At 35.3% G+C, this 17,587-nt stretch overlaps 1 protein-coding gene across 1 annotated transcript in view; it reads left to right on the forward strand.

Annotated features, from left to right (window-relative positions):
- LOC149204945 (uncharacterized) overlaps positions 1-10,250 on the forward strand; it is a 165,392-nt gene extending 155,142 nt beyond the window's left edge. Inside the window, exons 6-7 of the mRNA XM_089393391.1 lie at positions 9,570-9,635; positions 9,868-10,250. Of these exons, the coding sequence (XP_089249517.1) occupies positions 9,570-9,635; positions 9,868-9,909 (108 nt within the window). The 3' untranslated portion in view covers positions 9,910-10,250. The remainder of the gene's footprint in view (positions 1-9,569; positions 9,636-9,867) is intronic.
- The last annotated feature ends 7,337 nt before the right edge of the window (positions 10,251-17,587 follow it).

Raw genomic sequence — 17,587 nt, forward strand, 5'->3', positions numbered from 1 at the left:
TGATTTAAGTGGAGAGTAACGGTCCCAATTCCTTTCATGGGATGAGTGGCATTATCCCAGACTATAATCTCCATATTCGTCTTCTTTTCAACCAAGTTAGAGGGAGCTTCTTTGTACCCAGTGAAGTGCCATGAGGCACCACTGTCAATCAACCAATGATCCAATGTATCTGAAGGAGAGGCAGCGGTGAGGGCAGAAATAAGATAAAATTCTTTTTGTTTTACAACATTAACTCCTTCATACCTGGAGTTTCTCGAATTCTTGGGAGGACGACCATTTCCATTTTGAGCAGCAGGAGCATTCCTCTTTTCTTTGTTGTTGAACCTGTTGTTCCTTTGATTGTCCTTGCCTTTGAAGTTGTTGTTATTGTTTTCATCATCTCTTGGAGTATCCTTGTGAGGACACTCTCTAGCGAAGTGGCCAAACTTGTTACAATTGAAGCATTTTCCTTTTCTTCCTTCTTTGTATCTTGGCTTGAATTCTTGACCTTGATTTCTCGGACCAGCGTTGTTCTTCCTTTTAGAATGAACGAAGAAGGCGGTAGGATTATTTCCATTTGAGGGCTTATCTCTTTCTATCATCCTTATTTCTTCTTGAGTGCATCTAGCCAATAATTCATCAAATCCTGAAATCTTGTCATTGTTGAGGATGGTGGTGTTGAACACATCCCATTCTCTTGTAAGGCCTCCAAGTGCAATAAGAGTGAGCTCCCTGTCACCAATGACTTCTCCAATAGATAGGAGATCATTCTTGATCTCGGTAATCCTCATGAAGTAGGATTGGATGGATTCTCCTCTATCCATCTTCATGTCTTTCAACTTGTTCTTGAGAAAGAGAACTTTATTTGCATTATCTCCTTTGAACATCCCAACCAGCTTGTCATACATCTCCTTAGATGTTTCCAAACCAGAAATATAGGCAACTAAAGGCTTGTGAATAGAATTAGCAATAATTTTCTTAGCTTTAACCTCACCTTTCTTGTACTTTGTTTGTGCAGTTGCGGATGCATTTGAAGGAGGCTCCACTACTCTTCCTTTGACATAGTCCATGGCATCATTTTCTTCCAATGTTAGATCTACAGACATCTTCCATGCATGATGGTCGGATTTGTCCTTAAGCTTGTCCTCGGATTTGAAGTAAGATGTAGTAGTCATTGGGACCCAAGTCCTTGTCCAACAGTTTCCCTTAGTGATTGTTTTTCCTCACTCTTGCTCGAGCTTTGTCTTCACCTGTGCTCTGATCCCGTGTTAATGTTAGATAACAATGGTATGTTCTATGCTTTAGCACAATTTACTTCAATGTTCCTTTAGCAGCCCAATGACAATTTCCAATTAGATCCAGTGGCAATCACATTAACTTAAACACATTGATAGTAAATGCAGATAGAACATAAAAACATGTGCAGAAGACAAGCCAGGACAAGAGGACACAAGATATGGTGGATGCCATGGAAAAACCCCAATGTGGGGAAACCCTTTGATCAAATCTTCTTTTAATTCTTCAATAGTTCAGCAGAGAGAGTGAGTACAAATATCAAATTAACTTGCCCGAAACAGTCCTGTCAAAATCAACAGTCAACTGCAACCCTAACCAGAAAGTCAACGCTCGTCAAAGCAGCTCCAAAATGTCCTCCAAGCAGCTCGGTCAAAACAAATAAATGCGGCCTTCCAAGAGAATCAAAGTCAACCCAAAACAATTCAGTCAACCCAATCAAAGGAGAGATAAAACATTGTTGTAATTTCTGCAATCAAATCTGAAGTCAACATCGAGGTCAACCCTGGTCAAATAGTCTCAATCACATCGATTTATGTGCCAATGAGTGCAGCCTACAAAAATCAGAATTTTGCCCAAGAAAACGCAATCAACGCTAGTCAAAAGATCCTTGGTCAATGTTGTTCTAATTTCCTGAAATTCGGCCAGCAAACAAACCCAAAAATTCATCCTCCTTTCACACGTGCGAAGTAGAAAAGGTTGCCTCCAAGTTGTACGAACCAATCAAGAGAGGAGAGAGAGATATATGATGAGATGAGTGATGTCCAAATGAGAGAGAGGTCACTCGTATTTATACACTTTGTTGAGGCTGAGGAGACACATCTATTGGGCTTTATGAGCCTACATTTGACTGAGGTCGACCTTGACAATTTGTGCATGAGAGAGAATAAATTCAAAATTCCATTTCTACTTGTCAAAATGAGATGATCCTTATATCAAAATTGGACCTCTCGAAAAGAGGAATCCAATGCCATAATCATCTCCATCATATGAGTTGTCCTAAGGTGGAATTTGGCCCTTGTTGCCAATTTTAACACTTCTGAAGGTCATGTGTACAAGTTTGTGTGGTTCCTCTTTGGTTGGCTTCATAATATCAGTCATATATGGCACCTCAGTTCAATTGTATGGATAGCAGCATTATCAGTGTTTTCGTTGACAATATATGGCTCTATTGGCATCACAATTCAATTATATCGTTCAGTCAAGAAGTAGTGATGGGGTTTAAATGTTTCAGCCCTCATATCAATATGGCAGTATAATATAGTTATACTCTCAATAAGACTTGTTCACAAAGGTAGTTGTGAACAAGTCATGTATAGGCCCTGGGTAACTCGATGATCATGATATTTGTACATTGTACCTCTCTATTGAACTTTCAATGATATCTAATAGAAGAAGAAGAAGAATTTTGGGTTTTCCCCCTTGTGGGGTTTTTCCCTGGTCTCTGACCAATCTTGGTGTTTCTATGTGTGTGTGCTTTCCTTTTGATGTTTCTTTTACTTATGCTGCATTGTTGATGATGATTATTCTTTCTACATAATTGCATATGTTGCAAATGATGTTATGAGGTGAATGACTATGTAAATAATGAAAAGTGTATAAATGCAATTATCAAAGCAAAGAACAATTCAGCCAAAATAAAAATTAAGAGATGAGAGGTGTATGATCGGTGTGAATGGCGAAGGAATGTGGCATAGCGCTGCCAGTTGGTTGGCTGTCCAAAATAGGAGAAAATTTTTCTCCTATGGGTTTACCCACTTTTGGTGGGTAACAATTCCCATGACTTGGGAAACCCATTTAGTACCACATTTATGAGTTCTATGTCCTCCACTTTCTCCCCAATGACTACAAGTTGTTCATGCGTCTCAGTGATCCTCATGAAGTAACTAGGAACATTATCATATCTTGACATTGGATGGATTTGAGTGTATTCTCAATATCACCTTCCTATTCTTGTTATCACTTTGGAACAAGTCCACTAGAGCTTTGAAAATCTCCCTGGCCAACTTCTTTTCCATGAAGTGCAAGATCAAATGATCCTTCATAGCATACATGACAATCCTCTGGGATTTGATGTCCTTCTTCATATGAGTCACCTTATTTGTTAGATTTTTCCATTTCAGAACAACCTTTTCAGCAAATTTTGAAATGTCATGTTTCGTCATTAGCAAGGTAACCCTTTCCTTCCAAGGCAGGAAGTGGGATGCTCATCCAACTGGTCCTCTAATCTGATATTGATTGTTGCCATCTCTGGATCTAATTTTTTGCCTTGTGCTAAATCCTTCTAGCACCCAAAAGAATAATAAATTGTTGTTGGTTTATAGATCCACTAGGATCTCATGTGGATCTGTATCTTGGTCCTTTGAAACATCCACAAAGTTTTTTGATTGGTATGGTCTCCCTCTGAAAGGTGACCTTTGCCAATCTTGCTAGTTGCATTGGCACTATCCTTTGTACCAACTATAAAATTTGGCCTCTATTATCCATTGTGTTGCTATAGCACCTATACTATTGATTTCTCATGGTTGTTGTACCCATAGGTCATGTACGGCTTGCATAATGGTTCGTCTCCTATGTGTCAGTTCTTGTACCCATACGTTTTGTACGGCCTGTATGGTTGACTGTCTGCTATGTGTCAGCGCTTATACAGTTGGTAGCAACTCCTTTCCTCGCATCATGATGGTTTGTGTTGTCTCCTCGCTTTTGAAATATGTAACTAGGTTCGGTCTTCATAATGACATATGTAATCATGATTTTACGTATTTGATGTAATTAGAAAAATAAATTTGTTATTTTTGTTCTTGAGGCATGGGTTTCATGCTCAAAGAAATTTATTTTTAGGTCAAACTCCCATTGTGAGCTCCTAGGGCTTGTCATTGAGTCTGCAAGTCATTAAGTTATTGTCATGTATGGAAGACCCATTTGGGCATGTTACATATTGTAAAAAGAATTTATTTGAGTCAAAATCAAGTCAAAGAACCCTCCAAGACCAAGTCATATTGCAATAATCAAGTCGGTCTACACTCAAAAACAAGTCTGCCTAAAAGGAGCAATTCGACCCAATGAGAAGCCTATATAAAGGAGACATTGACTTCACTTGGATGACACACTTCATACACACAAGTTCAATCATAAGGACAAGAAGAAGTGCGAAGGAAAAGAGAACGAAGGAGGAAGAGAAAATCAAGTTTTTTGGATTGTTTCTAGGCTACTTCTCTCCACAATTGTGAAGGAATTAGGGTTCTTGTTGCTGCATAAAAGCCGAGTTGCAGAGGTGAAGTCAATGTTACTTGGGAGCGGGAGCGGGAGCGGGGAGCGGGAGCGGGGAGCGGGAGCGGAAGCGGGAGCGGGAGCGACCATTTTCAGAAGCTCCCGGTTTGGGAGCGAATCGGGGAGCGATTTTTTAAAAATATATATATTTTTTATATTTTTTAATTTTTGATACATATATGTCAACAAAAACATGTAGAATGATGAAATAGACATAAAAAACATAAAAAAACATAGATTGAACCATATAACAACAATCATCTAGAAGTTATAATCTTCATCAACCACGTCCGCAAGTTAGTAACATAGTAACATACAACATATTGAGTCTCATGATTCATCAATCTTAAAGTTTCAAGCTTTTAAAATTCAATATATAACATTTATCATCATTGATCACCAAAGTTGTACTTGTAAGCTAAGTGTAACCATTACAACAAATAATATCTAACATGAAATGAAATGTTATAAAATGAAATGTTATAAAATGAAATGAAATGAAACAACTTTCAACTTTCATGAAGCATCATATTCATAATTCATTACTAATGAGTTATAATTGCCAACTTCAAACTTAAATTGTCATATATTGTTTAAAAAAATATCATAATAAATATGAAAGAGTCAATAGTTATAAAAGCTACTATAAACTAGAAAAGAGAAGTAAATCTATTATCTATTTCTTATGCTTGGGCCTCTTGCCACCACGAGAAATGTCTAATTTTTTAGTCTTGTTGCAAAATCAGGATCTTTGTCATTAATATCACCCTCCAAGCATTAATATCCAGAGGTATCTTTGTCATTACCTTTGTATCTGTATAGGGATCTTTGTCATTAATATCACCCTCTAAGCATTAACATAAGATAGAAAAAGCATAGCATGTCAAGTCAAGATTTTGTTTGAGTGATGCGTACATTTTTAGAAGGGTCATGATAGAGGAGTTCGACAACCAATGTCACTAACATCAAGGTACATAGAGGGATTGGTACTCTTGATTAAATATGAGTTCCATACCCTAATACATGACAAAATTCAATGGAAACATTGCAATCCCCCAATCCTGAAATCCTGAAAAACTGATAAGTCTGCTGGATTTTGAATGAAATCTAAAATTCTACTTTCTCCATATGAAATCCAATGAGGACGAAACCACTCTCAAACATCCTGAGTCATTTCATGGTAATGTTAAAAATTTAAGTAAAAGGATGAAAATGAAAATTAAAGAAAATGTCACTTTTACTTTAAGAATTTAACATTACCATGAATAGCATATCAATACTAGGGCCTAGACTTGATCATTAAGTTGCCCCACTCAAAAACTATTTGTTTCTTTCAAAAAAAATTGCATTTCGAACATTACTACAAAAAAAAAAATGCAAAAAAGGCAAAACGCTCCCGAAAACGCTCCCGAAAAGGCAGGGAGCGAAATTTTTTTTAGGGAGCGCGCTCCCGAAATCGCTCCCTTTTCGGGAGCGATTTTGGGAGCGCGCTCCCGAGTCGCTCCCGCCCGGAGCGCGGATTGGGAGCGGGAGCGAGGGGGGGGGGGGGCGCTCCCCCGCAACACTGGGTGAAGTTATTTCATCAAGAAGAGTTATTTTTGAAACTGAATTCTGTAGGAGAGAGAATCTACCCAAGCGAAGGAGAAAGGAACAAGATCACACCATCACTTCTCACACATGCAAGGGTTAGGGTTTCTACAGAAGATTTTTTTTGGGCAGGTCGAAGTTGCAAAAGAAGCTATTGGAAGTAAGAATTTGCAAAAGTTGTTAAAAGCAAGGTTTGACTTGGTCTTGGAGGTTCTTGGTCAAGGGTCAAAGATCTTGGAATTTGTTAATTGAAGGTCTATAAAAAAAGAAAGAATTCTGGTGGATTTTCCTCTCAAGTTGGAGAGGTTTTGGCCCTGGCTGATCGCCCACATCTTGTGTCCCTGTTGTCTCATTGTTCTTTATGTTTTGGTAGTTCTTTGATGATAAAGAACACTAATTATAATAAAACAAAGAAAGAAGTAAATCAAGAAAAGTAAAAATATGTCACAAGTAGTTATCAAAGTAAGAGAAATCATTCTATGTTATTTCCCCTAGATTTCTCAACATGGAATCAGAGCTAAGGAGATGAGTCAAGGAAGGGAAGCTTAAAGAAGGACACTCAAGGGCCGAAACACTAGAAGAGCATCCATAGTCAAGAAGGAAGTTTCTAAAGAAGACCTCAAAAACCCTAGTTCGTTCAAAGAACAACTCTACACTTCAAGCATTCTTGGGAACTTTGTTCAACCATTACATCAAGAAGGAGACCTCAAAAGACCCTACCTCTACTCAAATTAAGAAGAACCTCAAATTGAAGCATCTTGAAGTCTACACATCCAAGGGAAGCAAGAAGAAAGGCGTTATCATCATCATCAAGGATTCAAGGTGATCTCCCTCTCCTTGAGTCAAGGATCACTTTTGAAGGAAGACATCTTCATCAAGAAGTCATCCTCCACTATCAATATCATCATCAAAATCAAGAAGGCAACAGGTTGAAGATATTGTCATCAAGGAGTATCTTCACAAGTAAGTATCTTTATGTCCACATCTGAATCTATCAAAATGTCTTTTTGCAAGGAAAGCAACAAGTTGGTTGGGGCATCAAACTTTCTTGCATGGAAGAAGAGGACAGATTTGATCCTCATAGAAAATGAAGTTGTGGAACATGTTAAGGGCTCAATCACTAAACCTCCAAAGGAAGAAGCTCAAGCTCTTGCAAAGTACATGAAAGGGGAAGTAAGGGCTCAAAAGATTCTCATAGAATCCATCAAAGATCCCCTCATTCCCTATGTATCAAAATTGGAAACATCTAAAGAAATATATGACAAACTTGTAGAATTTTTCTCTGTAAGCACTGCAGGAGAAGTGATCTCATTAAGACAATAACTCTACAAGATGAAGATATCGAAAGAAGAAGGAATAGCCTCATACTTTATGAGGATGTTAAAAATTAGAGACCAACTACAAAAGTTGGGAGAAATAATGTCTAATAAGGAAATGACCACCATAGTGCTCAATGCACTACCAAAGGAATGGGGCAACTTTACATCGAGTGTCTATGGAAAGAAGGAAGCTACCCCATTCAATGAACTTTGGTCACTATGCAAAATTGAGGAAACCAAGGTGAAGGCAAAAAGTGATGTAGGACCAAACGAACAAACACAAGCATTTGCTGCGATGGCTAAGAGAAAAGAAAAGTTTGGGAAGTTTGGTCCTCAGATAAAGAAGAAGAATATGGCCAAGGTCTAATGCTATGGCTATCAAGAATATGGCCACTACAAGAGAAATTGTGTCAAACTCAAGAAGGACGACAACAAAAGAGGAAGGGAAGAAGCTCATATCACTGAAGAAGTGGAAGAAGCTGAAAAGAAGAAATCAAAGGAGGAAGTGAAAGCTCTCTACTATGATTGAGATAATCTTCTCCACTAAGTTCTTTTGAGTTTTTGTAAAGCTATCATGGTAGGAAACTCTAGAAGCATGATAGGATGCATCGTTTTAGGAGATGGCATTATAAGGGCATACGATTGAAGCAAGAGCACATGGCATCACCATAAGAAGCCTGAAAAATAGCTGAAGTAGAAGTCTATGGCAGTCATCATTAGAAGGAAGTAGCTCTTGGTAACCTCATTGGAAGCATAAATAGTACTTATGGATAGAAGAAAGTCATCTGGTATAGAACTCATCATACATCATTGGAAAGGAGCATTTGCAAGATGAGGATAATTAAGATCCTTCGTTGGAATCTTCATTAGAAGGTTCAACTCTTGGAAGAAGCATTGGGATCTTCATTAGAAGGTTCAACTCTTGGAAGAAGCAAATATCTCGCTAAGAATTTCACTTTGGATGGGATTCATTGTTTGAATGAATGACACAATAACCAAGTATGAGTCATTGCAAATCTATTCTACCACATCAATCAATGTTCATACTATTATCACATTTAAGAAACAAATAACATCATAAAAATTAGAAACAGATTTAGAGTGAGAAAAACTTTCGATAGGAGGAAAAATCCAATTTGAAAAGAGTTACTTATCTTGGACATGGATGCAAAAACACATTACAATGTTTTGATATCTCTAACCAAAATCGATGTTAAAAAGTAGAATAATAATAATTCCCATTGGTGTCAAGTCTTTTTACTCATTATATACAAGAGGGCACTTGACCAAATAGAATAATGATAATTCTCACTGGTGCCAACTCTATCTACTCGTTATATACAAGAAGGGCAATTGACCAAGTCACTTGACGACTAGGCAAGTGCCTTATTTTGAGTTTATTTTAATGGTTCCTTGTATTTATTGCAAAGGCTGATATAACAGGGCAAAATACCGAATCGTTTACATGTATTTGATTCAAGACATAAATTATAATTAGGTTAGAAGTTTTTTTATTTCCCCTCGAAGAAAACCATTTATAGGAAATTATTTCGCTTTTTATATTTTGGCCTTACTAGCTAGGAAATATAGGACGTAACTTGATACTAAAATCGCTAATTGGGTGGCAGGGGAACTAGTTTTGCAATCATAACACTTTCCCCATTAGACACACACTTAAACTAGGCCATGGTTCTATATTTTTAGTGGAGATTTGAATTTAGTCCTTCATTGTATATAAAGTATTAGGAAATGCATGTGTGCTTGTTTCTTATAGATCGGCTTGTTAGTTTTTTCATAGTTGCATAGGCTTTTTGGTTTTTAAAATTTTCCATAGTTGAATAGTCTTTTGTTTTCTTAAATATTCCATAGTTGCACAAGCTTTGATAATATGTTACATTATGAGATGTTTTTGTCAATATTGCAGTATTATTAGATTAACTTGTTGCGTCACTCCTTAACAGTTGTATTATTTCTCTTGTATTGACTTAATTATTCTCTCGTTGGTAAGTTCTTTTTTAATGGAACTACTTCGACAAAATTATGCGCAAAGTTTTTGTTTTTTTTTTTGGGGCATGTCTTCACATATCTTGACAAATATTTGTTATGATCAACGGAATGCAGGATCTTCTAGACGACGATTTGGTTCTTGATGCTATTGATGAAGAGAATGAATTTCAAGCATTGGTGGTATGCTGTGAAACCTTAATAATGTTTACTTATAACAAGGATGTTTTGATGTTTTGTTTGAAAGGACATTTTGAGCACCACATAAATATGAGATGTGGGCATAATTTTCCCAACAACCAAAACACTAGGATCTTTAACTTCTTTAGAAGAAATTGTATAAAGGTAGTGACTTTCGTGAAGTTAAGATATGTGATATGTGCACTTCTTATAGTTTATTTAACAACTTTTGCAGGAGCAAGAACCTGCACTAATACGAGCGTTGAAAGAAGAATAGTATACAATGGTTGTTTGAAGCCTTAAATGCATCATAGTTTGATAAGTGGCGAGTGCATACCTACCAAAATATTGGAAATGGATGTAGATAATTGTTATGTTCACACTTGTGAGTATGTCAAAAATATGAAATATGTCGAATAAAGCATGTGGACAAGGGATGTACAAAGCAAGAAAACTATTATTTTTTAATCATTATATATTTCATTTGTATGTAAGTATCTCAAAAATATGAGATATGTTGAATAAAGCATGTGGACAAGGGATGTAGAAAGCAAGAAAACTATTTTTTTAATCATTATACTATTTCATTTAATATTAAATTTTATACCTTTAAATCTATGTAACTTAATCCCAAGTGAAAAGCATTTAGATACATAAACATTTATCTTATTAGCTAGTACAACTAAATATGCAAAGTTGTGCATAATATGTTATTGTTGTTGAATATCATTGAGATTGGCTTATATTTGCTAAGTCAAATTTGGTGTAGCACAAAGAATAAGTTTGACTAAACAGCCCACCAAAAAAACTCAATGGGCCCCTTTGTATGGTCCAAATAGAGAGAAAAATTCTCCCTTTTTCCTATATTTATTGAGTGATATTTTCATTGTTTTTGCTGATCCTAAATCCAAATACGTATCTTTAGGCTTGTCATGTTTTTTGTCTAGCAATGTTTTGTAATATTGCATGTTATTATTAATTTTCAATCATTTTTCAGTCGTTTTGGCTATTTATTGTAAAAATTTAAACCAAGAGAGACCATAGTTTCTATTACATATTGATTTTTCTATTATGAACATAAATGTAGAATAATACAAATAATAAATAATAATAACAATAATACATAATAACTATGAAAGTGCATGACTCTTATGAAGGGCACTTTTGCCTATATATAAATGGAGCATGTTGGAAAATCAAAAGGGCAGAAAGAATTTCTTATCTTTGATAATTACTTGTGATGTATGTTTATCATCTTTAGGTCTTTTTTATCTTTCTTATGTTTTCTTTAACCTCTTATCATCAATCAACTATCAAAAATCAAATGCATGAAGATCAAAACAACAAGAATACAAGATGTAGGCTCTCAGCCAAGGGAAAACCCTTCTCCTAGGGGAAAACCCAACCAAAATATCCTTTTCTTCAAGAACCAAATCAAATGAGACAACCAAGACCCAATAAGACCTCCTCCAATCTATCAAGTCGACCTCCCAAGAAGAGTAGTCACACTCTAGTCAAATTCATCAAAATTCAACACATGTCAACCCTTCCAAACTGAGTCAATAAGGGATCTTGGCCCTTTGTGCAACTTTTGAACTTCAACAAGGGATCTTGGCCCTCTCTGTAACTTTTGAACTTCAACAAGGGATCTTGACCCTCTTTTCAACTTCTGAACTTCGACCTTTTAATTTTCGTACTTCTATCTCAGACCTTTTTACATGTGTGACAAAATGAGCAAATTTTAGTCTTTTTTTTCTTGGTTAGGCTTCTCCAACAGATAGTCCTCCTCTTTAAGATTCTTCGTGCCTCCTTTTTCCATAGAAATGCAAATGTTATGTATGTCCACAATAAGTCGAATGTTGGCCTATATATAGTCTCCCAATGAGGTCAAATCTCTTCATTAAGGCCAACATGAAGGATGGACAGACCGACTTGATGGTGGAGGTGTAGATGACCAAATTACATCAAAATAATTTTATTTCTTTTAATACAAAAAGCCCAATAAGGGTCTAGAACATAATGACAAGTACAATGACTCATGACTCAACCCTAGAAGCACTCAATGGGTGCTTTGACCTATTAATATAATCAAATGAGCATGAAACCCATGCTAATAAAAATATTTCTTTGATATTTATAATGATTTTTCTTTTTCTTCTCTTTTCAAATACATAAGAATTACATCATGTCATGAGCTAAACAACAATTATGAAGACTGATACTAGTTACATTTTCAACACTCCCTCTTAACTAGGGAGGTATTCATAATTGTTCAACTAGTATAAGGATGGCCTCAATTTTAAGTGTTCCAAGAAGAGTACAACAACATATCCAATGCTAAATACCATCAAAGCCAAAAATTGCCAAGGTATCATCAAGTGCCATCAAAGGCTATTTGCCAAGACACTAACTCAACAAGGACTAAGGTGTCGTCAAGGCAACTTCTTCTTATATGTACCATCATGCTATAGCCCTAGTATCAATCCAGTTGGATATAGATACCATCTAGGCCTGCATGCCAAGACCCCAACCCTCATAGGGATCTAAGTATCATCACTCAAACGGAGCTCCATATCCTCAAGACTAAGATACCATCCCACACCAAGATCTAGACATCATCAAGGCCAAATTATAACTGAGATCTCAATACCGACTAGGCCAAGATGTCCTACCAAGTACCATCATACATGCACGCAGCCTAAGGTACTCATCTCTCCCTCTCAACCAAATCAGAGATATTCACCAATCCAACCATGCTTGTCAAATAGTCAAACTTCTCAGGGAAAGATCAACACATCAACTACTTTTTCATCTAACAAAACATATTGTAGCTCCACAACCCCAACCAGTATTGGTACTTATCATCAATATGCTAGCTTAAATTCTGGGGGTCTTTAACCATTCTGATGTTGCTCAGGTCATCACAATATCAAACAAATCTTCACGGATTCTTCCTCTCCTAGCAGCACCATACACAAACTTGGCACTACTCAAAACAAACAAGCCTTATTCTTGATACATCAAAACTAACCATTAGTGCTTTTAGCTATTGTCTGATCTCATTGTTCATTCATGGTCTTTTCTATATGCACAATTGTTAGTTATGACACATCATGTCCTCCCTCTCAACTATGGAGGATATACACTTTCCTTCATCCAAGCTCCCTCTCAACTTAGGGAGATAAGTCCATCATCAACAACTATATTCTTATGGCTACATATGCTCTTTCTTTTGCATAATCATATCATCAGAGAACTTCGACCTTTAGGAACATCATTTTTTATCTTCATATGGCAACAAGGTCATCTTTCAACCATCAATGTAAACTTCAATGTCATTAGGGCTCTTGCAGCTCCCTCTTTCCATCATGGTCAACGCTATCATAAAGTCATCATCAAATATGAGGTAGGCATACCTCTGTACAACCTCTTGCAAATTATGTGCCTGCAAATCTCAATAGAGAGAAAGAAAAGGCTAACCGCTATGACATCAATTTGTGTTGTCGAGAAATGTGTGCGGAGATGTGAAAAGCACGACGTAAAGGTTCGTTCGCACATCCATTATTTCAAACACTAAAAACACTTTACCTTTCACATTAAAATGGTAATTCATTCAGGGTGAACAAACGTCAAATGTCCATTGAATCATTGTTTTGCATTGTTACTATATAGCATAGTGCTTCAACCTATATTGGATTTTGATGTATATAGCAATAATTAGTGTTACGTTTTCATTGTACGGAATATGGAGGTGAGAAGGAAGCTTTTGTTGTGCGGAGTCTGTAACAAGCACGATGAACTCTTTCTTTGCATTTTCGCACTCCATATAACGAAAATAACTAAATTAAAAACAAAACATTTAAATGTTTAAATGTTTAACATTACCCAAATTTTAAAAGAGTAAAACATAAAATAATAAAATTTGCCCTACATTAATTGTTTTTTTATTAACTAATGCAAGAACCTGCAGTGATGGATATTGAGTGTGATGCATACGGTTAATTCGACTAAATATTTTACACAAATATCTTTGATTATGGATTGGACTGCCTAGAGTCTGTTGTCGGTTAGAACATGGAAATATTATTATAGTTGTTTGTAAAATGACTGATGTGTTAAATAACACGTGTGAAACCAAGGCATATATGAACTAAAAACTGTCAAACAAAGATATGTGCACCGCTGAAGCAGATATGTCAACTATGCATATTGCATCTACAAACGGGGAAATGTAAGTTTGGTTAACCATTATTGACTTGCATAAAAGTGTTGTACGGGATTAGAATGTGTGGAACAAATCTACAAAGGGCTTAATGTCTACAGAAAATGCAAAACTTGTGTGTATCCACAACAATTGTTTTGTGGAAAATAAAAGTATCGAAAAATTCTACGACAATGAAAATGTATGTGAACATGCAAAACTTTTTGGTGTGAATATTCAAACTTGTGTCTTGATACAAAGTAGGTGCAAAGATGCGGAAATTCGCACAACCAAAAAAGATCTGCGTAAAAGATATTAGGCCACTTAGCTCCACAAATTTAAAACATTCTTTGCCCCTCCTTCCTCTGCACTTTTTGCATATTGCATCTACAAACGGGGAAATGTAAGTTTGGTTAACCATTATTGACTTGCATAAAAGTGTTGTACAGGATTAGAATGTGTGGAACATATCTACAAAGGGCTTAATGTCTACAGAAAATGCAAAACTTGTGTGTATCCACAACAATTGCTTTGTGGAAAATAGAAGTATCAAAAAATTCTACGACAATGAAAATGTATGTGAACATGCAAAACTTTTTGGTGCTAATATTCAAACTTGTGTCTTGATACCAAGTAGGTGCAAAGATGTGGAAGTTCGCACAACCAAAAAAGATCTGCATAAAAGATATTAGGCCACTTAGCTCCACAAAATTAAAACGTTCTTTGCCCCTCCTTCCTCTGCACTTTTTGCTCACCCTTTCTCCTTCCTTTGCATTGTGCTTCTCTCCTATCTTTGTATTCTACATAATGAAAGCTTCCTTTGCACCTGTACAAAGGGATAATCTAGACAAATTAATTGATATATAATATTAATCAGTGTTTGTTCAATATTTGTTTTCAGATTCTGCATAATGAAATACTAAGACATATTGTTGGATGGCTAATGTGCAGAGGTGCATAGAATAGGTAATGATGAGTGCGGAGGGGCAGGAAAGACTTTCAAAACATTAATATTGACATTATCGCTATTATAGTTAGTGTTACTGCTCAATAAAACCTTCGACTCTACCTTGGCATTATCTGTAATGAAAACGTTAATACTAGTAACTATATCAATTTCTTACCATTAATGATTGCTCTATTTGACACGCTTTAGGAATTGAAATCAGCATACTATCTTATTAATATCCTAAATCTCAATCTATTTTGGTTAACTAAAGCTCTCCTGTCAATAAATACAAGTCTTTTCAGCATTTATTCAGTGAACCAACGTGTATTTAGGGCATTTACTCCATTAGCTTGTTTTGTTATCGACCATTTTTTTTGCTACCAAAATAGAGTGAACGAACTTTTTATTGACGTTTGTCGAATACTAAGTGCATTAGTGATTTCACATTTTTCAATTGAACTCGTATTATCCAATATTAAATGAATTGTGTTTTCAATCTGTGTGAGGAAGAAGTGTTGTGCGATAAAATGGATATGTGGACCATACTACGGATAAGTCAATTAAGTAGCAGTTTATGACATGAAAATTTTGGTTTATGTGTGCATCAGATGTCGAGTAAGTATATATGATTAATTGTATTAGCTAAGTTGTATGCAAAAGTAAACAATGTACACAAGTAAAAGCACAAAGCATATCCTTGAAAACTTTTGCAAAAAAACATCATTTCATAGCACTTCACAAAATTGGTAAACAAATTTAGAATTAGAACATAGTTTATCATTGCTTGTGCTTGAAAAGTCTTTAACAATAATGAAGAACCCATATCCTCGAAAAAGTTTGCAAAAACATCATTTTAGAGCATTTCACAAAATCGATAAATAGATTCAGAATTAAAACAGAGTGATCATTATTTGTGCCTGAAAAATCTTTAACAATAAATAGTTACAGTAACAACAATTGTATCCAGATTCAAATGCCAATTACAATAGCTATGATTAAAATAAACATCAAAGATGTAATGAATTTCTGACAAGCAAAATTGTTATTGAAAATTCATCTTCATTTTGTTCAACAAAAGAACATTAAATACAATATAAAAGCTCAAAGTATACAGTCCACAACTTATGCAAAGCATCATCTCGAAAATGTCCACAAAATTGGTAAACAGTCTTAGAATTCACACAACGTAATCAAATTTGAACAGTAACGAATACAATTGCAATAACAAGAATACTACATAGCTATTCATCATAGCTATGATTAAGATAAATACTACAATTGGAACATATATATCAAATCCAAAATTATTGTTGTGTTAATTTTTTTTCGTAGGTTGCTCATAACCATAATGAGACTTTTCTACTATCCTAGCTCACTAGCGTATTCACTTCGACCATTTCGCTTTCTTGTTTCTTTAACTTTCTGCACTTGCATTTCGGAGAATAGCAACAATTGTTCCATGATGAATTATATACACAAAATAAATGATAATTTAACTCCAAAACAAAGTTATCTCAAAAAAGAAAGATATGTGCAAATGAAAGTTGTTATGTAACTGAATTTACATTTTTTATAATAGACCACTTCGAAAGTTTTGGGTGTAGAGAATAATGCTTGATTTTCTAAAGCATTTATCAAAATATTTATAATTAACCGCAAAAGTAAATGAATTTGTCTTAGTGAAGGTTGGAATTGGATTTCTGTGAAATGCAATATGCAAAAGGCACCTGCAAAGAAAAGCAAGAAACTGCATCCATAAATTAGCTTAGTTCATGATAACATATCTAACAAATATGAACATTTAATCACTAGTAAACAGCGAAACAAATGTTCCAATATTTAAGAACACTCACAATATGTAAAAGCATAGATCTTGATTGTTTAACTGTCAATTGTTTTTTGGATTTTCGATTTGTTCAAGCAATTTATTTAGCTTGGCCTAGATGTAATTTTTCATAGGAGCAACTGTAATTTCTTGTTTGACACGTTGACTAAATATCTCCTTACTTTCCCTAGCTTCTTCTTGCAATTGTGCAACTAAAGCAAAGTTATGTTTATTAACATTAACAAAAGTAATTAGCCATTCTATAATTTCCTCTGTACTAAAATTGGCTATATTATCAATTATTTTAGCTTATCCAATTCAACCGTTAGTGTTTCTCTCGAAATTAAATCAGCGTCACATGTGATACATGGACCATTTAAATCCTGTAGAATTTGTACAGCCTTGATGTTGCTCTTCAGTTCCCTATGTTTTCACATTCAGAAATAATATTTTCTAGCCTTTTGATTCTTTGAGACCATGCAACTTTGATTTGCTTCATCTCATTAGCATTTGGTAGTTCCTGCCTTTTTTTCTCTAGATTATAAAGTAAATCAAGTGTTTGGCTAAAAGAAGATAAATCATTATTTACGAAATACATGTCTCCTTCGAGATTAAATTCAATGCACTCGATAAATGACTTAGTTCTTTGTACTAAATGCTCCAAATTGAAATCTTCTTGTCATGCATGTTCAATGATTTGTGATCTTTCGCATATATATCTAATAATATATGTTTTCACCACATTAAGGAGATTGATAGGATTAGGAAATCTATGTGATGTGTCAGGGGTAGAAATTGCCAATGATGTTATTTGTATTGCCAATGGATTCATTAACAAAGGACCTGTATTTAGAGCATCTTCTAGGTCGTTTATTCTTGTCTTCAGTGTCAAGTTTTTTGCTTCCTGCTAGCTAACAGACTGTGCAAGTACGTCACTAGTAACTTGATTTAGTTTCATGAGCCACGTGCTTCCAACTCCA

Source organism: Pinus tabuliformis, chromosome 1_2 (assembly GCF_031772625.1).
Source record: "Pinus tabuliformis cultivar Carrire ecotype Pingquan chromosome 1_2, CPIR1, whole genome shotgun sequence".
Classification (NCBI taxonomy): domain Eukaryota; kingdom Viridiplantae; phylum Streptophyta; class Pinopsida; order Pinales; family Pinaceae; genus Pinus; species Pinus tabuliformis.